We start from the raw sequence: 22,155 nt of genomic DNA, 5'->3' as shown, positions 1-22,155 counted from the left end.
GAAGGTGTCCACCAGATGGCACCCCAAGAACAGGCTTCAGCAATTAACTAACCACACAATAAGACCTCCAAGACAGGAAGTGATGCGGAGCACCAGGGCCCAAGCAGTGGGCTGGGAAATTCCAGCACAGTTGTGGAGGGAGCACCCAGCCAGCCCTTGTGGATGATGATAGGCCCTGGGTCACCCAACCAAAGATTTTTAGTGTTCTTGTTTCGGTTTTTCGAGGTAGAGTCTCACTCGAGCCACAGCTGACCTGGAATTCAGTGATCCTCCTACCTCTGCCTCCAGAGTGCTGGAAATAAAGGTGTGCACCACCATGCCCGGCTTTTTAAAATTTGAGAGAGAGAGAAAAAGAGGGAGAGAGAGAGAGAATATGAATATGGGAGTGCCAGGGTCTTCAGCTACTGCAAACAAACTCCAGATGCACGTGCCACTTTGTATATCTGGCTTGCGTGGCTCCTAGGGAATTGAACCTGGGTCCTTTGGCTTTGCAGGCAAACACCTTACCGTCTTACCATCTCTCCAGCCCACCCAACCACAGTTTTGTTTGAGAAATGATTTCTATTCAAAACCTTCAGAACATTGTAATGGCTGTGGGACTGACAACAAAAGCATTCCTGGTCTGAAGAGATGGCTCAGTGATTCAACGTGCTTGCCTGCAAAACATGAGCAGCTAGGTACCCATGTTAAAAGCCAGATGTACAAAGTGGCACATGCACCTAGAGTTTGCAGCAGCAAGAAGCCCTGGCATGCCCATTCATACTCTCTCTCTTTTTCTCCCTCCCTCCTTGTAATTAAATAAATAATATTCTTTTAAAGGAGGTGGGTATGCTGGTACAATCTTTAATCCAAGTACTCAGAGAGAGTAGAGGTAGGAGAACTGCTGTGAGTTCCAGGCCAGCCTGGAACTACAGAATAAATACCAGGCCAGAGTGAGATCGTGCCTCAAAAAACAAAATAAACGCATTCCTGTTGGTGTCCAGTCCACTGGGAGTCCAGACCAGACGTCACTACCTGGCCAGCCTGTGATGTCACCCTTGGCAAAGCCTGTGGTAGCAGGAGGCCCAGTCTTGGAGTGATCTTCCACCACCCTGAGGAACCATCTGGAAGGTTGCAGTATTCCATTCCTGCTGCACATGCTCCCCGCCCCTCCTCATCATGGAGCTGTCTCCCCTGCAGGGATGTCTCATGAAGCTCCAAAACTCAACCCTCAGGCCTAGGATGGAACCCAGGGGTTGCTGGCCTGTCTCCTTCCTGGGAGCTGCCTACAGTCATTGCTCAGGAAACTTGCACATGGGAGGAGCCAGGAACTACTCAACGGATGCACGGAAGGTGGATGAATTGCATCCTGGGTCATGACCGCTTTGTAGGATGGTGCCAGCCTAAACCACACAGAATTCTAAGAACTGCAGCCTGAGAATTCCTGTTACTTTTTCCACTGGACCCCTCCAGATGTGGTAGACATGGATAAGTTCTATGCATGTAGAATTTCTTCTCTGGCTGGCACATTCCAGTCCTTCCTTGTCCTGTGTCTGTAAGACCCAGATAAAGTCTAATTACATGCAAGATTTCTTTTTTTCTCTTTCTTTTTCTTTTTCAGTTTTTTCAAGTTAGGGCCTCACCCAGGCTGACCGTGAACTCACAGCAATCCTCCTACCTCTGCCTCCCAAATCCTGGGACTAACGGCATACACCACTATGCCTGGCTAGAAATTTATTTTTTAAAATTATTTTTTAATATTTTATTTGTTTATTTGCAAGGAGAGAGAGAATGAGAATATGAATGAGTGAGGGAATGGGTGGCCTTTTGCCACTCCAAATGAACTCCAGATGCATGCGCCACTTTGTGCCTGTGGCTTCATGGGGGTGCTGGGGAATGGAACCTGGTCCACTGCACTTTGCAAACAAGCACCTTTTTAAAAAAAATTCTTATTTTTTCTCAATTTTTAAAGACATTTTCCATGATTATAAAAAATATCCCATGGTAATACCCTCCCTCCCCCCACTTTCCCCTTTGAAATTCCATTCTCCATCATATTCCCTCCCCATCTCAATCAGTCTTTTATTTTGATGTCGTGATCTTTCCCTCCTCTTATGATGGTCTGCAAACAAGCACCTTTAACCACTGAGTCATTTCTCCAGCCAAATACATGAAGAAATTTTATTTCTTTTTATTCTTTTTATTTATTTCTTTTGGTTTTTTGAGGTAGGGTCTCACTCTAGCTCAGGCCAACCTGGAATTCCCTATGTAGTCTCAGGGTGGCCTCGAACTCATGGCAATCCTCCTACCTCTGCCTCCCAAGTGCTGGGATTAAAGGTGTGTGCCACCACGCCCGGCATGCAGAAATTTTAATCAGCAACCTGAATGAGGTTATGAGAGGAAAGAAACAACAATAACCTTTCCCTATCATTATTTTTTGTTCTCTCTCCTTCTGAGACAGCGTCACTATGCAATCCAAACTTGTCTTAAACTCACAGTACCCCTCCTGCTTCAGCCTCCCAAGTGCTGGGATTACAGGTGTAAACCACCATGCCTGCCTAAACTTAGTTCTGAGCCTAAAATACAAACTCAAGGGGGGAGGGAGATAGCTCAGTGTGTCAAGTGCTTGAAGGTGGTGGGGCATCTGACACCCTGTGATGTCTACAGAGGGTGTGTCCCCAGCAGCTTTGATGGCACGGGTGGCAAGGGAGGGCGGCAGAGGCCATGCTGCTGGCTCCCAGCAGGTATTGTGTAAGTGATGCCAGGAAACACTTGTTTTTGTTCCAGAGGGTGAAACCTAAAGCCGAGGTCATCCCGCCCTGCCGGACAGTTTATGCAGAAGTGAGACACAGGACTTGGGCAAAGGCAGACTTGGAATCAGGGAAGAGGCAAGAGCAAGGCCCAGCAGTGCAAGACTGTCCTGACAGCCGCTCGGGCAGTTAGGTGCGATCATGGTTCAAGGCCTGCCTGGGCTACAGAATGAGTTCAAAGCCAACTTGAGCACTTAAAATCAAAAAGTAAACAGAGGGCTGGAGATGGCTTGGTGGTTAAGGCGTTTGCCTGCAAAGTCAAAGGACCCAGGTTTGATTCCCCAGGTCCCACATTAACTAGATGTACAAGGGGGCGCATGCATCTGGAGTTCATTTGCAGTGGCTGGAGGTCCTGGAACAACCATTTTCTCTCTCTCTTTCCTTTTTTCTCTGTCAAATAAATAAATAGAGAGCTAGGGACATAGCTCAGCACTAGACAGCCTGCCTAGAATCCCCCAGTGAGGGGCTGGGGCGTGGCTCAGGGGTAGAGCTCCTGCCTAGAATCCCCCAGTGAGGGGCTGCAGTGTGGCTCAGTGGTAGAGCTCCTGCCTAGAATCCCCCAGTGAGGGGCTGGGGTGTGGCTCAGTGGTAGAGCTCCTGCCTAGAATCCCCCAGTGAGGGGCTGGGGCGTGGCTCAGTGGTAGAGCTCCTGCCTAGAATCCCCCAGTGAGGGGCTGGGGTGTGGCTCAGTGGTAGAGCTCCTGCCTAGAATCCCCCAGTGAGGGGCTGGGGGTGTGGCTCAGTGGTAGAGCTCCTGCCTAGAATCCCCCAGTGAGGAGCTGGGGTGCATGGCTCAGCGGTAGAGCTCCTGCCTAGAATCCCCCAGTGAGGAGCTGGGGGTGGGGCTCAGTGGTAGAGCTCCTGCCTAGAATCCCCCAGTGAGGGGCTGGGGGCGTGGCTCAGTGGTAGAGCTCCTGCCTAGAATCCCCCAGTGAGGGGCTGGGGGCGTGGCTCAGTGGTAGAGCTCCTGCCTAGAATCCCCCAGTGAGGGGCTGGGGGCGTGGCTCAGTGGTAGAGCTCCTGCCTAGAATCCCCCAGTGAGGAGCTGGGGCGTGGCTCAGTGGTAGAGCTCCTGCCTAGAATCCCCCAGTGAGGAGCTGGGGGCGTGGCTCCATGACAGAGCATCTGCCTAGAGTCCTTTGATGTGCCCACAGCCAGGACATGTACAATGCTACGGCCACCACTGCCCTAATGGCAAGGTTTCCCAGCAGCACATGGTCGGGGACAACAGGCCTCAACTCACTCAGCTTTTGAGTCCTGCAAGCATCTCATTTCTCAGTAAACCTTTCACCTGTCTTCCTGTGAGCTGGCAGGTGCAGGTGTGTGCCTGCCATCTGCCACTCTGCTTTCACCCAGGAAAGACTGCAGGCCTGCGCTCTGGAGGGCTCAGGGCTCTAAAATGGCCCAGGGGTAGTTAGGTAGAATGTCCTGGGCCAGCATGGGCTATAAAGTGAGTTCCAGGCCAGCTTGGGCTCGAGTGAGACCCTACTTCAGAAACAAAACAAACAGGCCAGGCATGGTGGCGCCCACTTTTAATCCCAGTACTTAATCTGAGAGGCAGAGGTAGGAGAATTGCCATGAGTTTGAGGCCGCCCTGAGATTACATAGTGAATTCCAGGTCAGGCTGGGTGAGAGTAAAATCCTACCTCACATGTACATGGTGGGGGGAGACAGGGCTGGAGAGATGGCTCAGTGGTTAAGGCACTTGTCTACAAAGCCTAAGGACCTGGGTTCCATTCCCAGTACCCACATAAAACCAGATGCACAAGGTGGCACAAGTGTCTGGAATTTGCAGTGTCTGGAGGCCCTGGTGTGTCCATTCTGTCTGTCTGCCCTTCCCTCTCTCTCTCTCTCTCTCTCTCAAATAAATAAATAAAATATTCAAATGACAGCAATAACAAAATAATAAACACATACACACCTAGTATCTGGAGGGGACCTCTGCTCCCAGCAGAGGCAGCCCTGGCTCTTCAGAGGCCCTGGGCATTGTGGGACATAGAGACCTGCTTCATCTTGGAGGCGCCCTAGGACTTGGCAGAGCGCAGGCTCTCCGCTGCCCACGTGTGTTGGAGCACGTTGTGTGGGGGGGGGAGGGGGCGAGCTGAAGAACGTATGGCAGTGCCCTTCTTGTGCAGGTGAATCCTGTCACTCCCGATTTACGGATGAGCGGGACTGGGATGCCACAGTCTTCCAGTCGCCTGGGAAGCAGCCTGGATCAGCGAGAGCTTGAAGACCTGAGCATCGGCTCCTGGAGGCTGGCTTGTCCCGGGCCTGTTTTGCTGCCACTTGAGCCAGGATAACACCGTGTTGGCCCCACGACAGCGTGGTCACACCCTAGAGCCAGGCCCTGGTGCTGCCTGTGTCTGCTCAGCCTGGTGCAGGTGTCCCGGGCTCCTGACAAGTATGGACAGCCCGTTAGCGCCCGTTTCACCATGAACTGAAGAAAACCAATCTGACTGGGGGCCCTGGCGCTCAAGATACGCCTTCTTGGAGCTGCAGGATGGCTGTTTCTCAGAACAGCTGTGCACAGGGCCCTGAGTGGTCACGCTGGATGGAAATCACCTTCCTCCATGCTGGCTCCGGTGGTCAAAGTGGAGCCCCTCAGACTGCAGCTTCAGGAGAACAGCCCTGACAGAGTAAGAGGGGGCGCGGCCACGGTCTGTAGGAAGCGCTCGCTGCAGCCGACTCTGCCGGCACCAACGCGAAATCCCCGCACTCGGGAAGCTGAGGCAGGAGGATCGCAAGCTCAAGGCCTGCCGGGGCAACTCAGTGTAAACAAACAGACAGACAAAAACAGCACAAAATCTCACACACAAAAATACAGCCAGATGTGGTGGCACACACCTTTAATCCCAGCACTCGGGAGGCAGAGGTAGGAGGACCGCCGTGAGTTCAAGGTGACCATGAGACTACACAGTGAATTCCAGGCCTGTGGTAGAGTGAGACTCTACCTCGAAAAACCAAAATAATAATAATAAAATACATGAGTATGTTAGCTCATATCTATGATTCCAGCATAACAGGAGGATCAGGAGCTCAAGGTCAGGATTGGAAAGATGTCTTAGCAGTTAAAAATACTTGCTTACAAAGCCTGATAGAGGGCTGGAGAGATGGCTTAGCGGTTAAGCGCTTGCCTGTGAAGCCTAAGGACCCCGGTTCAAGGCTCGGTTCCCCAGGTCCCACGTTAGCCAGATGCACAAGGGGGCGCACACGTCTGGAGTTCGTTTGCAGAGGCTGGAAGCCCTGGCGCGCCCATTCTCTCTCTCTCCCTCTATCTGTCTTTCTCTCTGTGTCTGTCGTTATCAAATTAAAAATTTAAAAAAAAAATAAATAAAGCCTGATAGACTGTGTTTAATTGCTCAGAACCCATGTAAAGCCAGATGCACAAAGTGGTATGTGTGTCTGGAGTTTGAGTTCAGTGGCAAAAGCTCTGGCAGGCCATTCTCTCTCAAATAAATGAATAAACATACATACATACATACAAAGCTGGAAAGATGGCTTACAGGTTAAGGCTCTTGCCTACAAAGCCACAGGATCCAGGTTCGATTCCCTAGGACCCACATAAAGCCAGATGCACAAAGTGGTGCATGTGTCTGGAGTTTGTTTATAGTGGCTAGAGGTCCTGGTACACCCATTCTCTCTGTCCCTCCCTCTCTCTCAAATAAGTAACAAATATATGTATGTATGTATGTATGTATGTATATGTATGTGTGTGTGTGTGTGTGTATATATATATATATATATATTTATTTATTTATTTATTTTCTCGAGGAATAGTCTCATTCTAGCTCAGGCTGACCTGGAAATCACTCTGTAGTCTCAGGGTGGCCTCGAACTCATGGCAATCCTCCTACCTCTGCCTCCCAAGTGCTGGGATTAAAGGCATGTACCACCATGCCCAGAAAAAGAAAATATTTTTTAAAATACAGAAAAGGGGCTGGAGAGATGGCTTAGCGGTTAAGCGCTCGCCTATGAAGCCTATGGACCCCGGTTCGAGGCTCGGTTCCCCAGGTCCCACGTTAGCCAGATGCACAAGGGGGCGCACGCGTCTGGAGTTCGTTTGCAGTGGCTGGAAGCCCTGGCGCGCCCATTCTCTCTCTCTCCCTCTATCTGTCTTTCTCTCTGTGTCTGTTGCTCTCAAATAAATAAATAAAAAATGAACAAAAAAAATTTAAAAAATAAAATACAGAAAAGATTTCAAGGTCAGTCTCAGCTACACAGGAACTCAAAGCCAGCCTGGGTATATACGAAACTGTCTCAAAAATAAGAGAATAGGGGCTGGAGAGATGGCTTAGCATTAAGGGTTTGCTTGTGAAGCCTAAGAATCCCAGTTTGAGGCTTGATTCCCCAGGACCCATGTAAGCCACATGCACAAGGTGGCGCAAGCATCTGGAGTTTGTTTGCAGTGGCTGGAGGCACTGGTGTGCTCATTCTCTCTCTCTTACTCTCTCTCTCTTTGCCTCTTTCCCTTTCTCTGTTGCTCTCAAATAAATAAATTTTAAAAAATAAGAGGATAGGGACAGGAGAAATGGCTTTGCAGTTAAGGTGTTTGCCTGCAAAGCCAAAGGACCCAGATTTGATTCCCCAGGGCCCATGTAAGCCAGATGTACAAGGTGGCACACATATCTGGAGTTCATTTGCAGTGGCTAGAGGCCCTGGCTTGCTCATTCTTTTTCTCTCTCCCAAATGAATAAAAATAAAATATTAGGGGGTTGGAGAAATGACTTAGAGGTTAAGGTGTTTGCCTGTGAAGCCTAAGGACCCAAGGTCAATTCCCCAGGACCCATGTTAGCCAGATGCACAAGGTGACACATGCATCTGGAGTTTGTCTGCAGTGGCTGGAAGCCTGGTGTACCCATTCTCCCTCCCTCCTTCTCCCCTCCTCTTTCTCTCTCTCCCTTGCTCCAATAAATAAAATATTTTTTAAACAGAATATTAAAAAAATAAGTGAACAGGGTAGAATAGATGACTAGCTCAGTGGTAGAACACTTGCCTCTGTGTTCAATCATCAGCACATCAACAATTTAAAAAATTAAACAAAACATAGTGAATATCCCCAAAGAGGAAAAGACATTTATCCTTGAGACAGTAAGAAGTGGAGTGTCAAGGAGACGCTCAGTGGTAAACACTAGCATGAGGACCAGCATCCACGTAAAACTGGACACAGTGGTGGGCATCTGTGATCCCAGCCCTCCTATGGCGAGATGGGAGATAGAGACAGAATACCCAGAAGTTTGCAGGCAGTGCCTGGCAAGTTCAGTAGTGAACAAGAGACCCTGATTTGAGAAATTGTCCTCTGACTGCCACATGGGCACCTGTGTGTGCACACACACACAAAGATAGTAACAATATTTACAGAAGATGAAAATACTCTGAAACAAAACCATGGGGGGGGGGGAACAATAAAACAGAGGAGTACTCACTACTGCAATATCTCTATCACACCTTCCAAGGCTCAGGGTCCATTGTGGAAGAGGTGGCAGAAAGAATGTAAGAGCCAAAGGAAGGGCAGGACTCCTTACAACGTGCTCCTCCAGACACAAAATGGCCTGGATATCCATGACCTCACAGTGCCTGACACTACCTACACAAGACCATCATAAGAGGAGGAAAAGATGACATCAAAATAAAAGAGAGACTAGGCTGGAGAGATGGCTTAGCAGTTAAGCGCTCGCCTGTGAAGTCTAAGGACCCCGGTTTGAGGCTCGATTCCCCAGGACCCATGTTAGCCAGATGCACAAGGGGGTGCACGCGTCTGGAGTTCGTTTGCAGTGGCTGGAGGCCCTGGTGTTCCCATTCTCTCTCTCCCCCTCTCTCTCGCTCTCAAATAAATAAAGATAAAAAAATAAATAAAGAGAGACTGATTGAGGGGGGGAAGGGGTATGATGGAGAGTGGAGTTTCAAAGGAGAAAGTAGGGGGAGGGAGGGTATTACCATAGGATATTGGTTACAATCATGGAAGTTGTTAATAAAACTTTTAAAAAATTTTTTGTTTATTTATTTGAGAGCAAGAGAAAGAGAGAGAGAGAAAATGGGTGCATCAGGGCCTCCAGCCATTGCAAACCAACTCCAGATGTGTGTGTCCCCTTGTACATCTGGCTAACGTAGGTCCTGGGGAATCGAGCCTCGAACCAGGGTCCTTAGGCTTCACAGGCAAGCGCTTAACTGCTAAGCCATCTCTCCAGCCCTAAAAAAAAAAAAAAAAAAAAAAAAAAAAAAAAAAAAAAATTAATGAAAAAAGCAATAAAAAGAGGAAAAAGAGACCATGTTACCAGGGTTTTTAGGGTCACAGCCTAGGCACTGGAGTTCCAACAAGCCAGATTCACTCACTCATCCTGACATGTTAATTAAGAGATGAGTTAACGGTGAAGAGAAGAGAAAGGAGATTTGCTTGGTGTGGCCACAGTGTGGGAAGAGGAACAAATGGTGACATCTAGTGCCCCTCAAGTCCATCTTCGGGATGAGGGTATAAGGTAGGCATAGCTAAGCATTCAAGGTGTGGTCCTGCCCATTGAAGTCTGGGCTCCAGTCTCTCCTGCAAGACAAGTTCCTGCTCTGGCTGGCATTGGGTTCAGTCTTTGCCTTCCCCCAGCATATCCCAGGGAAATGGTAAGAGGTTTCCTGCAAATGCCAGGAGCCAGTCTTCACACTGCAAGGGTCCACACCTGCTCAGCCCAGAGGAATGAAAGACCAATCAGCTGTCTCTCAGGCTCACCTGAGCCAGAAGGGCGGGCACAGCCCCATAAGGTTATAAATACATTTAAGAGGGGAAGACAAGCTCTCCTGAAGGCCAGCTCATCACTCCAGGTTCTGGTGAGCCTCCCCTCATGTCAGCCCGGCTGTCGGCTGTGCTCGAGCTGGCCTTGAACTCACAGAGATCCTCCCACCTCAACTTCCAGGGACTAAAGGTGTAAGTCGTAGCCCACCACACCCAGCTAGATCATCCTTTTAAAACACACACACACACACACACACACACACACACACACACACACACACACACAATTTATCTGTTGAGTGTGGGAATGGGCGCATCAGGGCCTCTTGCAAAGGAACTTCAGGCACAGGCACCACTTTGTACATCTGGTTTTACGTGGGTCTGGGGAACTGAACCCTGCTCATCGGGCTTTGCAAGCAAGCACCTTCAACTGCTGAGTCATCTTCCAGCCAGCCCTGGATCGTTTTTGTTTTTTTTTTTTAAACATACACTTCCCCAGGAAGATGAGGCATGTTCCCCAACAACACAAAGGAGCACATCAGGAAAGAGGAAGTCAAGTCAGGAAAGACACCCTCTCTCTCTGGGAATTCCCATGGAAGATAGAGAAGATAAGCCCCTGGGCATGGGGTAGAGGGGGCTCAGAGCCAAGGCCTGGCTGGAGGCGGCAGCATAGGAAGGCTTTGCTCTGTAGGTGCGCACCCACCAGCCAGAGGGTGCAGGGGACAACCAATCAAGCAGAAAAGAGGAGTTATGAACTCCGAGAAGAGGAAAGCAAGCCGAAGCACGAGGGAGGAAATGGCTGACATGGCAACATTCAGAAAACGCTGACACACACCCAACAAAGGATGATGTAATCTCACCAGGAGGATGTGGGGCAGGGGCTGAATCCTTAATTTCCAAATAGGAAATTCAAGTATGGTATCTAAAACCTCTTGTGAGGGACAGTCACCTATCCCTGTGACTCAGAAAGACGCAGGCATAGGGCAGAGAATGTGGTTGGAACTAAGGGGAGGGTGTGAATTTTTACTTTCTGAATTACGTAACACACACACACACTCACTCTCTCCCTCTACCTCTAAATCTGAACAAAATACAAGGACGGGAAAGAACACATTCACAGGCCAACTTTTAAAGCTTGTCTTCAAGAATGTCTGTGCTCTTTAGATAAATGCATTGGTGTTTATATCCTGGGGAGCTACTTCCAAAGATTAACTGTCTTCTCAGTTGGAAAATACTTAAACATGAGCTATTCCTAGACAGACGTAAGGTTAGAGAGTCCAGCAACAGTGTGGGCGTGAGCTGGCTTTCCAGCTTCCATTAGCCTCAAGCCCTCAAGAAGCCTACCGCTCCCTTGCTAAGAAATCTGGGGAGGGCTGTGCAGCGCACACACAGTGCACACACAGTGCACACGTGTCCACGCAGAAACCCATAGCAGGCCTGCCACATACAGTGCCAGTGACCCCATGCAGAAAATCCCACTGAGAACATATGAGACCTGGGGACTGCCCGACCAAGCTTCACTCAAAATAATTCGTCAGAGGGCTGGAGAGATGGCTGAGCAGTTAAGGCATTTGCCTGCAAAGCCAAAGGACCCAGGCTCGATTCCCCAGGACCCACGTCAGCCAGATGTACGAGGGGGCGCAGGCGTGGAGTTTGTGTGCGGTGGTTGGAGGCCCTGGTGCACGCACTTGCACGCTCTCCCCCCCTTCTCTGTCAAATAAATAAATAAATACAAATGATTTGTCAGAGATGTGAAAGGCTTCTGGAGTGCACGTAGACAGCAGACAAAACCAGAAAGGAACACAGAGGGTCACAACCTCCCAGTGCGGAGGAACCAATCTTCAATTCCTTCAGGTTTTCTGATGGGAAGGGAAACCAGGTGGGGCTGGGGCTGCAGAGGCTTGTGGGTGTGGACAGGAAACAGCAGAAAGCAGAAAGCACAGACGAAGAGACCTGAGTATTCACACGCTGTTCTTGAAGCTGCATTGAGATGCATGGGGGCTAGCCCTCCTGGAAGAGGACCCCGATGTCTGCCAGACAACCGGTCATACAGACAGAAGACCGCTCATCAGCAGGACATGGTCAGAGAGCACCCGGGAATGCCGCAGGCCTCACAGGACCCTAGGTTCACCGTTTCTTCCTGAACGCACTCATTCACCAGAGTCTCACCTCTTCATCTAAGGGACTTTGCAGCTTGTCTCTGGCATACTCGGCTGCCAACACCAACCATGTTTTGGGTGCAGGAACTTCAGGGCGTTGTGTGTGCTAGGCAAGGGCTCCACCATGGAGCCACACTAGCAGTCCCCAGACAGACCTGGCCATACAGCCAGGGTGGACATGCACACCCCACGGGCCAGGACTGCTCAGAATGGTGCTCATTTAAAACTTAAGGTTGGGCTGGGCCACACACCTTTAATCCCAGCACTCGGAATGCAGAGGTAGGAGAATTGCAGAATTCGAGACCAACCTGAGACTACATAGTAATTCCAAGTCAGCCTGAGCCACAGCGAGACCTTACCTCAAAACACAACAACAACAACAAAACAACGAAGACCTGTGGGCTAGAGAGATGGCTCAGTTAAGGTGCTTGCCTGAAAGGCCTAGTGACCTAGGTTTGATTCCCCAGTACCCATGTAAAGCCAGATGGACAAAATGGCCCGTGCATCTGAAGTTCATGTGCAGCCACTAGAAGTCTTGGCCCTCCCGTTCTCTCTCCTCTGTCTCTGCTTGCAAAGAAATAAAACAATTTTTTTCAGTAATTTAAAAAAAGACAGGGACCAGGTATGGTGGCATACGCCTTTAGTCCCAGCACTTGGGAGCCAGAAGTGGGAGGATTACTGTGAATTTGAGGCCACCCTGAGACTACATAGTGAATTCCAGGTCAGCCTGGGCTAGATGAGACCCTACCTGGGGAGAAAAAAAAAAAGACAGGGCTGGAGAAATGGCTCAGTGGTTAAAAGCTCATGCCTGCAAAGCCTGATGGCCCAGGTTTGATTCTTCAATATCCACGTAAAGCCAGATGCGCAAAGTGGCACAGTGGCCAGATGCCCTTCTCTTTGCAAAATACATAAATAAATAATTTTAAAAAGAACTGAAGACTTATTCATTTCTGGAATTTTCCATTTGATATTTCTGGACTGCAAGTAACTAAAGCCACAGTAAGTGCAACCGAGGATGGGAGGGAGGGCACGGCATGTCTAAGGCAGAGCAGACAACCTCCAAACTCAAGAGATCTCCAATGGCAACAAACTGCCATGAAGCAGAAAGAACTGTGCTTAAAATCAAAAACGTAATTTTAAAAGGTCAAGCCACTGCAGCTGGTAGCTTTCTTTTTCCCTCTTAACCTTTGCTGAAAATCACCAGACACTTTTTTTCTGTGTTCAATTTCTTTGTTTTTGGTTGTTTTTTTGAGGTAGGGTCTCACTGTAGCCCAGGCTGACCTGGAATCCACTATGTAGTTTCAGGGTGGCCTCGAACTCATGGTGATCCTCTTACCTCTGCCTCCTGAGTGCTGGGATTAAAAGTGTGCGCCACTACGCTGGTGATTTTTTTTTTTAACGATTTTTAAGAGGGGGATCTAACTATGCAGCCCAGGCTGGCTTGAACTTGCCATCCTCCTGCCTCTGGCTCCAGCATGCGGGGATTACAGGTGTGCCACACCTGCCTGCACAAGCCAGTTTCACTACACACAGCCACACCTGAGAAATCAAGACCAGCCTTGGGGACGCAGCTCCTAAAATCCCTGTCCTCAGGAGGGAGTGGATATAAGCTTGTTTTGGACTGTCTCTCAGTAACCCTAGTAGATGATTAACCCACTGCTTCTTTCCTAAAATCACCAGGTCTTTACAAGAAGAAAGGTCAACAGATTGCTAAAGGTCTCAGAATTTCTGTCAAAGAGCTCATTCATTTGCTGGGTGCAGCCCTACAGGGCGGGGACAACTGCCCCCACTAAAAACACACACACACAAAACAACACACACACACCGGCGGACCACAGCGGAACACCCACCCTGGGAAAGCGCCCGGGCGGGCCAGCCAAGCGGAGGCCCTGCGGGGGTGCGGACGCTGGGGACCGGCAGGGAAGGGGCGGCCAGGCACCGGGCAAGCCGCTCAGGGCGGGCTGCTGGCCAATGGGGACGGGCAAGCGGAGCCGGTCCTAAACTCCAAATTAGGACCTAGCCAAGGAAGGGCGCGGCGTGTTGGTAAACACGTGGGCCCCACCCCTCCGCAGAGACTCAGCCTGAGAAGTCATCTTGGCAAGCAAACCTCAAGGCCTCTGTGGTTTGAAAACGCTCAATGGAATTCCACGGCGCAAAGATAAACACACGGCAACAGAGGGCCTTTGTGGTGACAATTAAAGGCCCAGAGTCCAAGAGCTGGTCCCAGGACACTTCCTCACCCGGGGACCAGGATCCCCAAGGGGACAGGGGCTCGCCCAGTCCCGGCTGCATCAAGGACGCGAGTTAGGAACAAAACTCAAGGCTTTAAGGAAGCATGCCAGTTGTGACGGCTGCCACCTACTCGTCTTTCAAGGAACCTCTGTCCCTCCTGACCCGTAACCAACAGTGCAATGTACATAGTTTCACCCCAATATCGTTTTTTTTTGGTTGTTGTAGTTTTCTTTTTCCAAAGTAGGGTCTCACTCTAGCCCAGGCTGACCTATAACTATGTAGTCTAAGGGTGGCCTCGAACTCACGGCCATCCTCCTACCTCTGCCTCCCATGTGTGCCACCACACCAGGCTTCACCCCGTATCTTAACTAGGTACTGACTGTGTTTTTGTGGTTGTTGTTGTTTTGAGGTACGGTTCCACTCTAGCCCAGGCTGACCTGGAATTCACTATGTAGTCTCAGGGTAGACTTAAAACTCACAGCGATCCTCCTGCCTCTGCCTTTGGAGTGCTGGGATTGAAGGTGAGCTTTAAAGGCATATGCCTGGCTATAGCAACTTTTTTTTTATTACTGGGAAATATTCTATTAAGCCCTCCAAGCAAAAATCAAAACAATTTTTTCCTTTTCTTGCTTTATTTCATTACTCCCTCCCTCCCTCCTTTCTTCCATTGATTCTTTTCAGTGCTGGGTCTCGTCCATGCCAGGCAAGTATTCCACCACAGAGCTCATCCCTGGCCCTCTAGTTTTAAAATATTTTATTTATTTATTTGACAGAGAAAGAGGGAGAGAGAGAGAATGGGTGCGCCAGGGCTTCCAGCCAACGAACTCCAGATGTTTGCAGCCCCTTGTGCATCTGGCTACCATGGGTCGTAGGGAAATCGAACCTGCGTCCTTTGGCTTTGTAGGCAAACGCCTTAACCTCTAAGCCATCCGTCCAGCCCCCTGGCCCTCTATTTTGAGACAAGGTCTTACCAAGTTGCCTGGGCTGACCTTGAGCTTGACGCCTTCTTGGCATGAAGCTTTCCAGGTTCCTCTACCTGTATCAGGTCTGAGTCACGTGATTTCCTAACGTCAGTGGAACCGTCACAACATTCCTGGGCTTTCCCCTCTCCTGCCTTTTCATGGGCAAGGGCTCTTCATACTCTCGCCACTTTCCTTTCCTTATTTATTTTTTAACATATTTTATTTGGGTTGGAAAGATGGCTTAGAGGTTAAGGCACTTGCTTGCAAAGCCAAAGGACCCAGGTTCAATTCCCCAGGACCCACAAAAGCCAGATGCACAAGGTGGCGCATGCATGTGGAGTTTATTTCCAGTGGCTGAAGGCCCTGGTGCGCCCACTCTATCTGCCTTTCTCCCTCCCTCTCTCACAAACAAACAAAATAAAATAAAGTCAAAATATATTTTATATATTGAGCCGGGCGTGGTGGCGCACGCCTTTAATCCCAGCACTCGGGAGGCAGAGGTAGGAGGATTGCCATGAGTTCAAGGTCACCCTGAGATGACAGAGTTAATTCCAGGTCAGCCTGGACCACAGTGAGACCCTACCTCAAAAACCAAAAAAAAAAAGAAAAAAAAATTTTATATATTTACAGGGAATGGGCATCTCAGGGCCTCTAGGCACCGTAAAGGGAATCCAAATGCATGTGCCACTTTGTGCATCTAGCTTATGTGGGTACTAGGGAATCAAATCTGGGCAGTGAAGCTTTGCAAGCAAGCACCTTTAACCACTGAGCCATCTCTCCAGCCCCACTTTCTTTTGCTTAATCCAATGAAACCTCTTGAAACCTTTATAAAATAAAATAAAATACTTCCATTAGCAAATCTGGAGAGGTGGGAATGTATAACCTTTAGCCTTCAGAGCCCATGTGAGGATGTCCACAGGAGCCACCCATGCCTGGGGCTAAGTATGGCACAAGCCTAGCCTGGTGGAAGAAGGGTTCTCGGGTCTCCAGCTGCCCCTGCAGGGCCATGCCAGGCCGACGCCACTGCCACAGCAGTGCTGGTCACCATCTGCCTGCTCCACTGGGTTGGTCTCTGCTGGTAAGGCATGAGGAGGGGAGAAGCTTTGGGGTCAGAGGGCACCATGGCCTCAGCACCCGACTCAGCATGGCCCTTGCAAACCACTTACCAAAGTCTCCCAAGTGTTGGGACGACAGGCAGGAGCCATCATACCTGGGTTCACCTCTTGCTTTTATTTTGTTTTTTGGGGGGTAATGTGTATGAGTGTGTGTGATATGCATGTGTGTGCATGTAGAGGCTGAGGTTGATGTCAGTTATCTTCCTCCATCACTCTGTATACTAGTGTTTAAGACAGTGTCTTTCACTGATCACATAGCTAACCAATTAGGCTAGACTGGCTCTCTTGTCCAATCCAGGGACCCTCCTGTCTCTCTGCCTTCTCCAAAGTGGCATTACAGGTACGCACCTCCAAAGCTGGCTTTTACGTGAGTGCTGGGGACCTGAACTCAGGTCCTCATGCTGGCTTGGCAATCACTTTACCCACTGAGCCATCATTCCAGCCCCTACTTCTTTCTTTCTGGGGAATACTGACTTGGATTTTCTGTTGTATCTAGAGTGTTCTGGGCCTTTCCTTAGTGGGTTCTGACCAGGCTGTCTGAAAGCCTCATGCCCAGGTTTTTGTAGTATCTTGCGTGAGGTGATGGGAAACTGCAGGAGAGCCCAGGCTGTCCCAGAAGCACTTATGCAGTAGCAGGAGGGGCTCTGCATGGTGCTGTGGCCACCTGTGTCCCCTGACATCTTCCCATGGGCCTCTCCTTCCCCCTAATAAAATCTAGTAAGAATTAGGTCAACTCTGAACACGCCACAAAATTTGTATGGCTTCAAGTGAGAGAAGCCGTGCCAGACACAGGTACCTTCTATGTGTCTGGCTCTACGTGGGTGTTGAGGAATTGAACCTGGGTCAGCAAGCTTTGCAAGCAAGTGCCTTAGACTGTTGAACCAAGTGCTCGGCCCCCTTGTTTTCCTTTTTTTTTCTTTTTTGAGGCAGTGTCTCACTCTAACCCAGCCTGGTCTTGAACTCCTTGTGTTATCCAGGCTGGTTTCCTAAAGGCCTCCTGCTTTAGCCTGCAGAGCTGGGGTTGTGGGGGGTGAGTCACCATGCCGCGCCCAGTGCTTGTGTTCTCAGGCCCTAACATACAACCCTCTGCCTGGACAGGCATCGATCGCATGGTGGTGGCGCTCCCTCACAGGACACCCCAACCCAAAGTCTGGTTAGGTCCTGTGCCCTCAGAAGGGCTGGCAGGGGACACTGCTTACCTGATGGTGCCAGTGGGGGAGGGGATGGGGCTGACCAGGCTCCGGAGATCTGGCTCCGGAATGTGGATCTTCAGCGGGGAGATCTGAGGATAGAGTGGCCGGAGAGGAGAGGCCGGAGCTTCCTCCTTGTGGTACAGGGACGTGAACTGGATCTTTATGGCTGTGCTGGGGAACCGGAAGGTGCATCTGAAATGAGAGGAGAGCGGCCAGTTAGGCCAGAGGCCACCATGGAAGAAAGAGCCAAGGTCTCGGTCACCCACCTCAGTTTTTCCTGCTTGAGCATGTGCACAGGAGGTGAAAACATGGCCAGACAGGCTCAGAGGCTGCCTCATGAGGCGCCACGCAGACATGGCACTTTGGGTCTAGAATGGCAGTGGCTGTGTGCAGTTCATGAAGTCAAGCACAAAACTACACAAGCTTCATTCATTCACTCACCCATCTGCCTATGTATCCACTCATTCACTCAGAGACGGGGTGTGGAGGGAGGCGCTCCCTATATAGCCTAGGCTAGCCCGGAACTCCAGCTCCTCCTGCTTCTGCTTGTGAGTTCTAGGATCACAGCTATATGCCACCACAACCAACTTACACAGAGATTTTAAGTATTTTTATTCATTTTTGATGGGGAGGGTTAACGGAGAGTGAATATGGGCATGGCAGGGCCTCTTTATACAGAGATTTTAAAGGAAACTTCGGGCTAGAGAGATGGCTTAGCAGTTAAGGGCGGTTACCTACAAATCCTAAGAACATAAGTTCGAGCCTCCAGGTCCTACACAGCCAGACGCAGTGACAGGTATGCAATGTCACACATGCGCCACATAGGGGCACATGTATCTGGAGTTTGTTCACAGCGGCTGAAAGGCTCTGGTGTGCCCATTCTATCCCCCCCTCACTCAAAAATAATTTTTTTTAAAAGTTAGTTTCAAAGTATAAGCAAACACTACAAGACAAAAGTAGAGACATGGCCCATAAACAGGTAGGAAAGAGTCTCAGAAAGTAAAGTATCATGAACTAGCAGTCTGGCTTCTCATGACACTTGGGGCTGAACAGCCTCGAGTCAAGCTTTCCAACTGGAGATGGCAATAGGTAAACACACCTGACCCTGGGCCAGTCAGTGTGAGGCATTTCCCACATCAAGGACATGTCAATCTGACCATGGGCCAGTCAGTGTGAGGCATTTCCCACAAGGACATGTCAGTATGGTCAAATGAGCCGGGGGCAAGATGTACAAACTTCTTCCAACTTCAAGAAACTTCGCGCTGGAGAGATGGCTTAGCAGTTAAGGTACTTGCCTGCAAAGCCAAAGGACCCAAGTCTGCTTCCCTAGGACCCATGTAAGCCAGATGCACAAGGTGGCACATGTGTTTGGAGTTCATTTGCAGTGGCTAGAGGCCCTGGAGTGACAATTCTCTCTCATACTCTCTCATAAATAAATAAAAATAATTTTAAAAACTAAAAACCTCCTAAATTGATTGGGGACATCCACTTAAGCTATTGCACCACACTCCTCCCTGTCCCCCAAAACCACACACACACAAAAGAAGTTTGTATCTAACACAGTTTGGACTTTATTTATCAAACACATTTTCTAATTTTTTTAAAAAATATTTACTTATTTGAGAAGAGAGAAAGAGGCAGAGAGCACACCACGGCCACTAGCCACTGCAAACAAACTCCACATGTTTGCAACCCCTTGTACATCTGGCTTACGTGGGTCCTGGAGAATCAAACTGGGATCTTTTGGCTTTGCAGGCAAACACGTTAACCACTAAGCCATCTCTCCGGCCCTCTAATTTTTTTTTTAATTTTTTAAAAAATTATTTATTTATTTATTTGAGAGCGACAGACACAGAGAGAAAGACAGATAGAGGGAGAGAGAATGGGCGCGCCAGGGCTTCCAGCCTCTGCAAACGAACTCCAGACGCGTGCACCCCCTTGTGCATCTGGCTAACGTGGGACCTAGGGAACCGAGTCTCGAACCAGGGTCCTTAGGCTTCACAGGCAAGCGCTTAACTGCTAAACCATCTCTCCAGCCCCGGCCCTCTAATTTTTAAACGGAGAAATTATCAACCGACTAAACAACCAAACCAAATAAGCAAACAAAGATGGGTGTTGTAGTGAACGCCTATAATCCCAGCACTTGGGAGGCTAAGGCAGGATTATCACAAGGTTTGCATGAGCTACGTAAGTAGTGAGACTGTCTCAAAAAACCGAGGGCTGGGCTGTAGTTCAGTGATACAGCTCCTGCCTAGAATCCTGGGGGCTGGTGCACTTACCTCAGTGGTCGAGGGCTCACCTCACATCTTCAAGGCCCCAGTTTTGATACCCAGTAATCTTACTCTCTCCCTCAAAAAGCCACAACACAAACAAAAGCAGGCTGCCCACAGACAGGCAGTGCCAGCTGCGTGGAGCATCTGCTTGGAAAGGTTCTTTGTTTCGGGCGGGTGGGGAGGTTAGGCGAGTTGTACGCACCACCTACAGCACATGGCATCAGGTCAGAGAGGCACTGGGTCCTGCGATGACTCACACCTGAGACGCTCCGGGCATGCGACGTCCCAGCTGCAGGAGGAGGCATGCAGCGGCTCCCTGGGACTGCTGCCTCGCTCTACACACACACACACACACACACACACACACACACACACACGAGCAAAGAGCCCCTTTCAGTCCAACGTCCACTGCTCTCTGTAGAAGGGGCTGGGGAGACGGCACAGTAGACAGAGCGCTCGGATCCGGAGAACTCGCGTAAAGCCAGAGGCAGTGACGGAAGCAGCCCTGGAGGAGGCTCGAGGGCCAGCCAGACCGGTGTGTGTGGCAGCAAACAAGAGACCCTGCCCCACACAAGGTGACAGGTTAGGCCTGGCACCCGAGCTCAGGACACTCTGGCCTCCACATGCACGCCGTGACACACTGGACCTGCACTCGCACATAGGAACACGCACACGCACACACACACACATACAAGATGGGTCACACGCATTCTGTGATCACGAAAACTAGTTCTTTATATCCTTCCCAGAGAACCCCCCTCTTTTTTTTTGTTTTTTTGAGGTAGGGGCTCACTCTAGCCCAGGCTGACCTGGAATTCACTATGGAGTCTCAGGGTGGCCTCGAACTCATGGCGATCCTCCTACCTCTGCCTTCTGAGTGCGGGGATTAAAGGTGTGTGCCACTACGCCTGGTTCCCAGAGAATGTTTTAGAGGCCACGTGAGGCTCACGTGACGTGCAGTCCCACACTGGTTAAGGACATCCCACCAGCCACAACCAGCAGAGAGGACTGGATGCCACGCAAGCTGAGGGTCACTGCTGATGTGGGCACTGTGTTCATATTCTCACACGTAACGCCAAGGGCACAAGGCATTCTGAAGACACAGGCCAGCTACCCGGGCAGTGTAGCCAATGTCATTCCTGTGGTTCTGCAGGCAGGATGGCAGAGGCCCTTGGAAGCATGCTACAGCATTCTGTCCAGCTGACAAACTGAAAGGAATGTTAGAAGTTGAGTGGCTGAGGCAGGAGGATTATGAAGTTGAGGTGAACCTGGGATACATTAAAAAAACAAGCATTAAAAACGCGGGAGACATCCAGGTCCATACCTTTAATTACAGCACTTGGGAGGCAGAGGTAGGATGATTTCCGTGAGTTCGAGGCCACCCTGAGCCTACATAGTGAATTCCAGGTCAGCATGAGCTACAGTGAGACCCTACTTCAAAAAACAAAAAACAAACAAAAACAGTGGGAGGTTGGGAAGATGGTTCAGGAGTCAAAGGCACTTACTTGCTTATAAAGCCTGGCAGTCTGGGTTCAATTCTTCAGGACCCACGTAAAACTAGATGCAAAAGAGGTGTGTGGGGCTGGAGAATTCACTTACTGGTCAAGGGGGCTTGCCTGTTGGCCTGTGAAGCCTAAGGACTGAGGTGTTTTGTTTTATTTTTATTTATTTATTTTTTAATTTGAGAGCGACAGACACAGAGAGAAAGACAGGTAGAGGGAGAGAGAATGGGCGCACCAGGGCTCCCAGCCTCTGCAAACGAACTCAAGACGCGTGCGCCCCCTTGTGCATCTGGCTAACGTGGGACCTGGGGAACCGAGCCTCGAACCAGGGTCCTTAGGCTTCACAGGCAAGCGCTTAACCGCTACGCCATCTCTCCAGCCCATATTTTTATTTGAGAGAGAAACAGGCAGGAAGGGTGGGGGAGGGAGAGAATGGGCGTGCCAGGGCCTCCAGCCACTGCAAACGAACTCCGGATGTGTGTGCCCCCTTGTGCACCTGGCTTACCCATGATTCCTGGGGAATCTAACCTGAGTCCTTTGGCTTTGCAGTGTTTTGATTTTTCAAGGCAGGGTCTCTACCTAGCCTAGGCTGACCTGGAATACACTCCGTTAGTCCCAGGCTGGCAATGAACTCATGGCGATCTCCTACCTCTGCATCCCAAGTGCTGGGATTAAAGGCGTGCGCCATCACACCCAGGTTCAATTCCCCAGGACCTACGTTAAGCCAGATGCAGAAGTTTGTTTGCAGTGACTGGAGGCTCTGGTGCCCCCATTCTCTCTCTATATATCTGTCTCTTTCTTTATCTCTCAAATAAATAAAACATTTTTAAAAAAAAATTTTTTTTTGTTTGTTTTTATTTATTTATTTGAGAGAGACAGGCAGAGAGAGAGAGACAGAGAGAGAGAGAATGGGCATGCCAGGGCTTCCAGCCTCTGCAAACGAACTCCAGACGCGTGCGCCCCCTTGTGCATCTGGCTAACGTGGGGCCTGGGGAACCGAGCCTCGAACCGGGGTCCTTAGGCTTCACAGGCAAGCGCTTAACCGCTACGCCATCTCTCCAGCCCAATAAAACATTTTTTAAGTGGTTCTTGCCTCTGGAGAGCCCTGAAGCAGTAAGAGGTCCTGCAATTGGTGTGTGTGCAAATGAATACAAACATTTACACAAACACTCTCTGAAAACAAGGAGGACATCTGAACTTTCACTTCTACTG

The 22,155-nt window shown here is 49.8% G+C and overlaps 1 protein-coding gene across 1 annotated transcript in view; it reads right to left on the bottom strand.

Annotated features, from left to right (window-relative positions):
• The window catches only part of Foxk1 (forkhead box K1), a 91,195-nt gene that overhangs the window by 14,299 nt on the left and 54,741 nt on the right, over window positions 1-22,155 (bottom strand). The window contains exon 2 of the mRNA XM_004671311.2: window positions 17,175-17,360. Coding sequence (XP_004671368.2) covers window positions 17,175-17,360 — 186 coding nt within the window. The remainder of the gene's footprint in view (window positions 1-17,174; window positions 17,361-22,155) is intronic.

This window comes from Jaculus jaculus, chromosome 2 (genome assembly GCF_020740685.1).
Source record: "Jaculus jaculus isolate mJacJac1 chromosome 2, mJacJac1.mat.Y.cur, whole genome shotgun sequence".
NCBI lineage: Eukaryota > Metazoa > Chordata > Mammalia > Rodentia > Dipodidae > Jaculus > Jaculus jaculus.
This window is presented reverse-complemented; position numbering and strand designations above follow the sequence as displayed.